Source organism: Anopheles marshallii, chromosome 2 (assembly GCF_943734725.1).
Source record: "Anopheles marshallii chromosome 2, idAnoMarsDA_429_01, whole genome shotgun sequence".
In the NCBI taxonomy this organism is placed as follows: Eukaryota; Metazoa; Arthropoda; class Insecta; order Diptera; family Culicidae; genus Anopheles; species Anopheles marshallii.
The window spans coordinates 40,643,703-40,654,889 of record NC_071326.1 but is presented as its reverse complement, the minus strand read 5'-3'; the positions used below and the strand labels follow the sequence as shown (position 1 = coordinate 40,654,889).

Below are 11,187 nucleotides of genomic sequence, written 5' to 3'. Positions count from 1 at the left end.
AAGGGGGACCGGTGCTGTCCAGTAAAGACCGGCGCTGCAGTTTTAGATTAGAATGGGGAGTGCGAGCTAAAAGAAACGACTGGAGCGATAGGTGTAGTGTTAATTGACGTTCACTACATCAAATTGTAAACCAAGCATCGTGCATTATTAAATGTAATTGCTATAATCGACTAATGGAACAGAATAAAATAATGAACGATGGAACCTGATGACTTCTGTTGTTTCAAAACAATTCGTATCGCAGCAATAAACTTCCATTTTCCCCCATTTCCAAAGTATCGTTGTCATGATCACGTTATATGTTAGATAATCTGAACAATAAACGGTGGAAAATAATTACCCTCGCACACATTAGTTACCCAACGGTTCCGAACATCACGCCTAAACATTTATCTATTTGTTTATTCCCCTTTCTACTGACCTTTAACCCGGTCTTTGTGGGCAACATTGTTTCGAGGAAAAGCGGAGATAAAAAGCCTCGTTGAATGAACGCATTACCAGCACTATTTACGACGAAGATAGTCACTCGTGAGTTGGCATCGGTACGGTATTTGCATACGCGTTCTTGCATAATGTCATCGTCTAGCTTATGACAGCATACCGCGCGCCCCGGGCACGAAACAAAAACGAAACGGCTCAATTAGAGAACGGGAGGGATAAAATACAGCCAGCCAGCAAATGTTGCCTTTTTGCCATGCCAAAAACACCTTCCTACGAAAAACGTGACTCTGGCCGGCCGAATCTTGCGCAGCGCAATCGGAAGGCCATCTTTCCTATTGTGTGCGGTTTGTGCATTTCGGTGGCAAAAATGCGTCGTACCGCTTCCGCAAGGGTACAACAGGTACTTTTCGGTGTGTCGGCCGTGAGGTTTCCCTTGCCAACCCTTGCTAGCGTACCAGAAGTTACCGCGATGGCAACGCGATTTGGAGACAACAATGCCACCTTTGTGCGGAACGTTATTTACAGCTGGTGGAAGAAAAACAAGGAACTGCAGAATGGCAACATGCGCGGGAAGCATGCATGCGGACGTGTACACCAACCGTTTGACGAATGTGTTCCATTCTGGGTGACGCAGGAAGTATAAAGTTGTGAGCCATCTGTGTGTGTGTATGTGAGTCATAACGGCGTGTCGCCAATGTTGACTATACTCACCGCTCCCAACAGCCCAGTTCTGAAGGAACTCGCCCCTTATTTATTGCGCGTGTTTTACAGAATGTGTACCGAATAACTCTGCCGCTGAGCACTGAGCACCGGATAGGTTCAAACAGCAAACACACAGCCCCGTGATTCGCAAGGCCGGTGGGATTGTAGGGCAAAAAGAAATTAAACGAATGACTACACCGAGAGAAAGGGCGTACGAATACGTACGATCTGCGTAGTCTGGAGATTTTCGGGGAGCACATTACTGAGCAGTACTCTTGCGGTGTCAAGGTTTCGTTTGTCGAGCGATCTGAAATTGCTGCCTGGCGAATCTGTGTCAAGGCTTGCGAGATGGTAGTTTTCCGAATGCAGGGCATCAACCACAGTATGAAGTGGTTATTGATTAATTTAAATATTTCACAATACCTTAATTCCCCACCTCGTTTTTATCAGCTGTGAGAGAGTTTAATATGAGCTTTGCAATTGAATCAAGTGAGTTGAACAGGTGATTTGGTCGTTTGACAAGATCCCTGAGGCACTGAACGTGGGCATAACAAGTGCTTTTGGAGTACACCGCGTGAATTTCATGAAAGACCACGGACATCTCTTTCAATTTTTGACATCATTTGAGGTTCTCAGCATGCGAGAAGTCGGGTGCGGGAATGAGATTTATTCTCAAGGCTTGCTTTACCTCAGACCCAAAGCAATATTCCGTTTTACCGTCTCCGTTACCTTGTTAAATTATTTGTCTACAAAAGTGGTCAAAACGTGGAACATCGCCGGAAAAATGTAATAACAAACTATTCGGTGTACCATTGGTACAGATTTTTCTTCAAAAAGCTTATTGTCTTGGGTATCGATCGCCTAAAAGTATGCAATAATTTGGAGTAGGATAAGTCTTCCGTAGCTGGCTGAGTACATCCGGGCTAAGGTGACCTTTCACTGTTTGGAGAAGCAAATGTCTTCAAACGAATGTGAATTGTATCTTAGATTAAGCTACTTTTAGTTATAAGCCATACGGCCTGGTCATTCTTGTTGAATAAAAAAAGTCTTCCGTAGCCGACGGATGTTCAGGAATCTTTTGAGATAATTTTTGACGTTTCGTTCTGTCAAAATGTCTTTGCTCGTGGGATGACAATAGTCAAAAATGCCTTCTCGGGACTTCACTCATACATAGATTTGTCAATGATAATTATATTTATTTAATTATTTATCTCACATTTGCTTTCTCTTTTCCAGATGATGGGTTGAAGAGTGTGCTAAAGGACAAACAGCCTTTTTATACGCTTACTCCAACCAAACCGATACAATCTACACAATCGAATGTGGGTTGTGCCAATTCACCATACACACCAGCGCTAATGCCCTCCCGGTTGTCTGTCTCTTCACATCGGGTCGACCGTCACCAGCAAGATGCCAACCATCATATCAAAGTTCGCCAAGCGATCGTTCGACACGCTCGAGGGTCTCGGCTATTCGAGAGAACTCGTGTCCAAGGGTCTGATAACAGGTGCGGTCGCACTGTACTGTCTGCGCCTTACCTATCCCGTGGTGCGTGACAAACTAACCAGCGGTAAAGGGTCCAACGACGCCCGTACCGATGCGGCCCACCATCGCAATGAGAACAATAACCTCACCAAACAGCCACCGGACGATCCGGAGGCAAAGAAGGAACAGATCATCATCGCCAAGCGGAATCGGAAACGGCAGGCTGGCCGCCAGCCCGGACTGAACCTGGACTTCCTGTTGCAGCTGCGCCAGCTCGTGCGCATCATGGTACCGCGGGTGCTGTGCGAAGAGTCCGGCCTGCTGGCCGTCCACACGCTGTGCCTGGTGTCACGTACCTTTCTCAGCATTTACGTCGCCTCGATGGAGGGTGCAATCGTCAAGTTCATCGTGCGGAAGGACGTGCGTAACTTTGTGCTGATGCTGCTGAAATGGTTCGGTATCGCTATACCGGCCACCTTCATCAACTCGATGATACGCTACCTGGAGAACAAGCTCGCTCTCGCCTTCCGGTAAGTGGTTTCCCTTGGGGGCAATCAGTGTGAGTTCATTAGCGGAAAGCAATTGAGGGGAAAGAAACAAAAAAAAAACGACGCAGAACTGACCACAACCGCAGAGTAGCAGATTGCAGCACAAATTGCGTTTGGCGTAATGAGTAGCAGAGGTGCGATGTGATCCGGTTGCACATTTCTTGTCAGTTTCAGTCGAGGGACAAACAGTGCAAAAGAAAATGCCTCCAGTAGAATTGCAGTGTGTGTAGAAAGTCCGCTCAGGAGAAAGTCCTCCACACGGTGCTCCACAACTGTTGCGCCGGTAAGAGTTGAAATCTTTTGCCGTGAGCACGAGATAATGAGGTGGTTTGGATGTAATCAGCGTTGAATTTCAAGCTGACAGATAATGGGTGTTATCTACTAATCACAAACTATTGCCCCTATTACAGAATGGGAGCGAAGGTTACGCGAGCTAAAATTGCACGTCATTACATGCAACTTAAAATCTAAAGATTCGTATGATAAAACCCTCCCCCCACAGCACCACACACGTTTTCTATTTGCGTTAATCGGGAACTGCTTTATGCGGGTTTATTGCAATAAAGCATGCTCTGCTAGATAACGTGGGCCGTATGCTTCTGTTTAAATTTGGTACGTTATCGTGCTGATAAGAATTATGCGCTTGTGCCGAATCCGATCGATAAGAATAATCGTTTCTTTTGTTTTCGTGCCCGTCTATCCAAAACATTGATTAGAAATTCTCACCTTCAAATGATTTTGTTGATCAAATAAAAGCACGGTGTTGCCTTTATCATGAGATTACAGAAGGGGGTTCACGTTAATTGGAACTTTGACCTGAACCATTGTTGTGCTGAAATATTCATTTATTACTTCGGCCAGTGTGTTTTTCATGCGTGTTTTCCCCTTTGTTGCACTGATAAAACATTAAAAAGAACATCCTCACACGCATTCCCACATCCTATCCGTAAAATTTCTTATTACTACAGAAGAACGTCGATTATCCGGGTGGCCTGATTAACCGGCGGACGGATTATCCGTGACTTTAAAAATGGGATGACCCGGTGGTGTATTGGAAGCGGCGGCGCCGATCTTCACACAACAGGACCGGTCCAAAATCCCATCGGAACCAATCCTTCGTACGCAGAACTTACTATTCGGCTCGACCTCTTGAGGTTGTTGTGCCGAAAAAAAACATTGACAGCTGATAGTGTAATGTTGACTTTTTAACCGTTTAACCGCTTGAGCGAAACTTGAGAGTATTCTATAAAGAATTCATAAAGTTAAAGCGGCAAGTGGGATATTGATAGCAGCACCGGTCTTCACAAGACAGGACTGTCTGTCAAGAATAGACTTAATTTATTTATTTTATACACTTTAAGACGAAGCATTAATCACAAGCTTTTAAAACCATTCAGTTCTTATGCATACCACAAAAGCCTTCACACCTCAATACAATGTCAGAATGTACTGTTGTGGTTATTGTATCATTAACAAGGCTATTTCTGGTACAAGATCAACACTATTAATCTCAGACTTTACAAGGGCTATCGCATGGTTTCGCCGGTCTCACGACCATTCGGTTAATGAACGATCGTGAATCGTACCTCATCAAACTAACTGACCGACTACTTGCCAAATATAAATCATATAAACCATTATCAGTTCAATATTTGCTAGTAGGCGGTTGTCAAGAAGAATGTCATCCATTTGACAAGTATAATAGCTTCTAGACAGGGTCATGTTGTGGTTGATGTCAACGATTGTGTAGAACAGGGGTCTCCAAACTTTTCAGTCCGCGGGCCGCATTGGTTGAAAGTATGATAGCGTGAGGGCCACTTATACATTACAGGGTTTTACATTAGATAGGATATGGCGAATCCAACTTACTGAATCGCACGAACAGACAAGATCAGACACAAAAACTGCAAACTTTAATTAATCGCTAAAATTGGATATGGAATCGCATGCGCAATTTAGTGAATGCCAAATCGCTTGGCATGTTTACGTACAGGCGGATTCAAGTGTTGAAATACAAAATGAAGTTGTAAATTAATCACAAGTATTTAACATCATTAAACCTAAGTTTTAATGGATAATTTGAACAAACTTTGTTTAAAATGTCGTACATTAAATTTGAATATTCTATCTCAACTCTTGAATCCGGCAGATATGGAAACAGCCCGGCCGGATTTGACATTCACTAAATTGTGCCCGCGACTCCATATCCAGCTTTTGCGATTCAGTAAATTGTGTTGTGTTTCACTATCAATCTCCCAGTTTATCTTATAAGCTTACGCGATTCATTAAGTGGCGCTCATCAGATTCTATCTATTGCAAAACCCTGTATCTTCCGGGTAATTTAGAGAGATGTTGCGCTCGGGGGATTTTTATTTCACAATTTCTATTATTAAATATTGCTAACTATTTTAGTAATTAAATTGAATATTTAAGAAATATTACAACTTTCCCAAAATAGACATTTTCATTACAATGATAATATTAGCAATAGCGTCGCGGGCCGCACTGGAGACTCTCGAGGGCCGCATGCGGCCCGCGGGCCGTAGTTTGGAGACCCCTGGTGTAGAGGATCATTAAAGGATTTAGTGTTCAGTAAGGACATTGCTAATGTCTGGAAGTCGAAAAATGATACCTTTACCTGTTCCAGTAAAGGTTATAACCGTTGTATTTCAAAATGGTGGTTGTATTTCATTTTTTGTGGATTATTGCTCTGTCAGATATTTAAAAGATATTGACAAAACCTTCCTCGTATCTCCTTACAAGCTTTACAAGACAGCGATCGTGATCGATCAGTCAAGCTAAACCGAACGGCACAGATTTCTTTCTGCATACAAATCCGGTTTCGATGTACGAAGGTGTTTACTCAACTGCACTTTTCGAAGAAGAAGGAAAACGCGCAAAAATGCAAGTGCAGCAAGCGAAAAGCTTGTGTCTTGCAAAATCCCAATACACAGCTGGCACATGAAGTCACATCGCAACAAAAAAAAACGATTTTTCCTCCCATGAACGGTTCGTTAAGCCGCGGGAGAAGCTGAACAACCCGAGCCTATGGCATTTAGCCTGTAGTAAAGATCGCGTATGCTTCGGTATCTATCTGGTTTGCCAAACGAGCGAACGTGATCTAACCACTAATAAGCGTTCGCTTCCAGTTCGTTACTGCCAAAACCATAAATTCTCGAAGGCTGTCCACATTTTTTCCGCATCGATTGCAGTTCTTCGTGTTGGTGGTCTGTCGAAGTCAGCGAACGAACGGCACCAAGAGCATCAAGCCATCTAAACAAACTGAAACCCTCCTAACTTGCTAGGATTTCGTAACAAGCAACCGTTTGCAAAGAATTCTGCCAGAATCCGGCTCACCTTGTAACTCCGGTACGGGTAACGGAGCTGAGCGAAGACAAACCGTACGTCTGCATTCTGCCGCACAAGAAAGTGGTTTATAGGCGCGGGTTTTCTTTTGCTTTTCTTTTTGTTATTTCCAATTCGTGTACCAATTGAGCAATGCAGAAACCCCAGCTGATCCGATGGTCGTCGCCAATCACGGCAATGAAGGATATCTGCTGGGCACATGCATTTGGAGGAGGTGTTAAACGCTCCGTCGCGGTCAAAAACGATGCTGTATAATTTCTCACTAATGCTCACGGTGTGTTGATTTACTTCGCTTACCCAAAGAACAGAGACGCGTTTGTATTAGACGTTTGACTTGGTGTGGCATTAACTGCCGGGTATTATGGCTTCACAGCTGTTCTTTTGAAGTTGGCCAGCGGTGGGTTCGACTGGACACGTTCGAATCTAATGGATTGTCTGTCTTCGGAAGGTGTGAATGAATTGAAATGCCGTATCCAAATTGCTGAGTTCGAACAGGTCTGAATAGAGCTAATGTTTGGTGTGTAAACTTTCGCTTCTTTGGAATTATAATTATGCACGTCATAGGAATAACATACCGGTATAATAATTAGGTCAGTAGTGATAGTTCAGATGCCATTAGCAGTCACAAAATGTTCATTTGTGACGATCTCACTACGAAAAGTTGAAGGTCATGCGTGGTTTCCTGTTGCTGGGTTGACCAAATGGACAATAACCATAAACGCTGGAGTTTTCTCTGCGTCGGGCAACACTTACACGATAATTAATGTTTTATTTGAATGAGTAGGGCTTCACTTGTACCTTCCCTTTCTGTGTCCCTTAGGAAAAAGCTATATCTTTAATGAAAGTCCATGTTAATAGAATTTGGGTAATTTATTACGCAAAATCAATATTTCAAAGCCAATGCATGTTTTGTGGTTTAGTTTTCTGGGTGTAAGTTTTTCATTTTGTGCCCGAAAAGCAAAAACGGAATATAAAAAATATATTTCACTCAACAACTGAATATTTTCAGACGCGAAATTTATTCCAATTCTTGTAATACTCGGTTTAATGCATTTCACGCCTGGAGTTATGCAATTGTTTTCGCAAATCTACCGAATCTAAGTAATTCAAGCCTAGAGTTATGCAATTCGCTTTTCAAGTCTCTAGCTTTATGATCCGTGCAACTATGTACCTTATTCGCCAGGTTAGCTCTTTTTTTCGGGGAAAATATGCATAAATAGCTACCGTATACTTTCTTTTTATTTATTTTTTATCCTTTTATTATCCTTTCCAGTACACGGCTAGTGAAACATGCGTACGGCATGTACTTCAAAAACGAAACCTACTACAAAGTGTCGAACCTGGACGGTCGCATCGAAAATGCGGACCACCGGCTAACGGACGACATCTCGACATTCTCCAGCTCGGTGGCACACTTGTACAGCTCCCTTACCAAGCCATGCTTCGATTTGCTGCTAATCGGCATAGCAATGGCCCGTTCGTCCCGCCGAATGAAGGCAAACATTGTGATGGGTCCAGCGCTGGCAACGATCGTCATCGGTACGACAGCTCACATCCTGCGGATAGTGTCACCCAAGTTCGGACAACTCGTTGCGGAGGAGGCCAACCGGACGGGCTATCTACGCCACGTGCACTCGAAGATTATTACCAATGCGGAGGAGATTGCGTTCTACGGTGGTCATAAGGTGAGTCAGTGCAGATTGTTCGATGAAGGATGGATTTGAACGGTTTGTTTCTTTCCTTCCATTCAGGTGGAACACTCACAGCTCCAGGAAGCGTACTCTCGGCTAGTGAGTCAGATGAACTCGATCTTCACGCAAAAGCTGTGGTTCATTATGTTGGAGCAGTTCTTCATGAAGTACGTGTGGTCCGGTACGGGTATGGTGATGGTGTCGCTACCGATTCTGACCGTTGGTGCAGCGACCATGCCGGTCAGTCCCGAGCACAGCAACTTGATCAAATCGGACGAACAGGGCGTGAGTGAACGCACACAGTACTTTACCACCGCTCGCAATCTGCTGCTGAGCGGTGCGGACGCCATCGAGCGGTTGATGTCTTCGTACAAAGAAATTGTAGCACTAGCTGGCTACACGAGCCGTGTCGCCGGCATGTTCGAGGTGTTCGATGAGGTAAACCGTGGTATCTATCGTAAAACGACGCTCTACACCGAGGAGCGCAACCTGAACGGCATACTGGAGTTCCGCGATGGACAACCGGTCGCCAAGGGGCAGATAGTGTTCTCCGTTGACGCCAACGATACTAGCATCTCGCTGGAAAATGTGCCGGTGGTGACGCCCAACTGTGACATCGTTGTGCCAAGCATTAGCCTTACGATCGAGGCCGGTATGCATCTGCTCATTACCGGTCCGAACGGATGCGGCAAGTCGAGCCTGTTCCGCATCCTGAGCGGACTGTGGCCAATCTATGGTGGAACGTTGCGCATCCCGAAGTCATTCGGTGGAAGGCCCAGCATGTTCTACATTCCCCAACGTCCGTATATGTCGTGTGGCACGCTGCTGGATCAGGTGATCTATCCGGATACGCGCAAGGACATGGAGGCGAAGAAGATCAGCGAGGCGCAGCTGCGGGAGATTATGCGCATGGTGTCTCTGGAGCACATTCTTGATAGGCAAGTACAGTAGGTTGGTGAAATTCCAGTAGTTTCAAGCTAATGTAAATGCTCCATACACAACAGGGATAGCTTCGACGAAATACGGGACTGGAAGGACACGCTCTCTGGAGGCGAAAAGCAACGAATGGCCATTGCACGACTATTTTATCACAGGTATGCATTGAGCACTGACAAAACTTCTAAAGATCACTCATTTTGTACTTTATTCGACTTATTCTTTTAGACCAAAATACGCGCTGCTAGATGAATGTACGAGTGCCGTATCGATTGACGTCGAGAGCTGTATCTACGAAACGGCTAAATCGATGGACATCACCCTTTTAACCATTACCCATCGTCCTACTTTGTGGTACGTATCGATAATGTCTGCAATTCTCTTGTTACGTTCTAACCGCAACCTATTCGACCCACTCACCTTCCCACAGGAAATTCCATACACACATCCTACAATTCGATGGACAGGGTGGATGGGTGTTTGAGAAGCTAGAGGAAGGTGCCCAGCAAAAAGTTCCTACGGTAAAAGCCAACGCTTCGGCCCCCAGCAGCTAAAGGATCTTGCATTCAAACGGAGATACGAATGGAAATTTGTACCGACAGCAATGGGCCGGCAAATCAAGCGATACACATACGAACGATGAGATTATTTGAAAGTATTGCTATTAATATGTTTCCTTTCCGTTCGGTTGTAAAATAATACAAACAAGCATTACGCCAAAAATGAGTTAAAAAAAAAAAAGCAAGCAAACACAAATACTTGCGGACCCCTGTTCGCGGTTGGATGGTGTGTGATTAACGAGATAAATGGAATATGTTTTAGCAGTAAGAGGACTTTTACACGTTTCAAGTTCGCTGGGTGAGCCACTGTTTGGCAGCGGCGTTTTAGTTTTAAGGGCAGGTTGGGTTGATGTTTCGGCTTAGACATGCTGCAAACAGGTGTAAACGAAACATTTGTGAATAGGTACAATAGGAATGTTACGCGTTTTTTTTTACTGTTCGTACTTAGTGCAATGGAAAATAAAGATAACCAAATGAATAGTATGAAATTTTAAGCAACGTTTACCATTGTTTGCTTTTAAAAGTAGTAAAAAACGTTCTGTAACAATGGATTGTATACATTTTATGATTTCGTATGTATGAGCGCCTAAAGTTATGCAATGCATTGTACAAAATCAAAAACAAAGGTTGCTGATGATTTTTTTATCCGGTAACGTATTTGTTAGCACTATTATTTTGAAATTCTTAACAACTTCGTAATATACTTTCTCATATATTTAGTATTACAATTTAAACAAACACTTTATCCTGTTAGCTGTGGCAGCGGTTCTTCTAACATAAACGGTACTTCGGATATATGTCTTGTTCAACCATGACCAGCGTTCACCCCATTCGTCCAATAAGATTAAAGATACCTTTATTTACAAGCACTTGCTTAATCAACCCAAATAAGCACCACAGCGTTCTGCGAAACCCCGAAAGGCACACCGTGAAGAGTTTGTTGCGTGTGGTTTCGTTTGCTTGGAATGTTTTGCCACCTGTTAAAACAATCGCCCTCATTTGTTCGCACCTGAATACCGATTTGTTCGCTGAACAAGCCATAGATTCTCCCTAGCCATAGATTGGCCAGATTCGAGAATGTTTAAGTTTAAAATATAGACAGTTTACATCGTAAGTAATGCATGTTGCTCTTAACGATTCTAAAGATATGAGGAAGCATTTTGCAGCTCTGCACATTTCATCACACCATGCGCACAAACGCGCACTCCATACGCAGCGCTCCCATGCGGAAGGGATGTGATTGCGGGCTTAACAATAATTTAAGTACAGTAAATAGTAAAGCAGCACCAGTGCGTTTAGCATACGGTGCGTAAAGCGATAGACTGTCGTCAACTCCGGCCTGCTAGAAATGAAGCGATGGAGGAGCGATATTAAAACCTACAGTACTAATATTCATTGTGTTTTCCGTTTTCTTCTGTTTGCGACAGCAATAGCTTGGAGTATTGGTTAAGATATACA

The 11,187-nt window shown here is 43.8% G+C and overlaps 1 protein-coding gene across 1 annotated transcript; it reads left to right on the top strand.

The window, feature by feature from the left end:
* The first annotated feature begins 2,553 nt into the window (after nt 1-2,553).
* Nucleotides 2,554-9,723, top strand: LOC128710015 (ATP-binding cassette sub-family D member 1). The gene is made up of 6 exons (XM_053805057.1): nt 2,554-3,158; nt 7,816-8,227; nt 8,294-9,171; nt 9,238-9,327; nt 9,398-9,523; nt 9,600-9,723. The coding sequence occupies exons 1-6, from the start codon at nt 2,554-2,556 to the stop codon at nt 9,721-9,723; spliced, it is 2,235 nt and encodes a 744-aa protein (XP_053661032.1).
* Nucleotides 9,724-11,187: the final 1,464 nt, after the last annotated feature.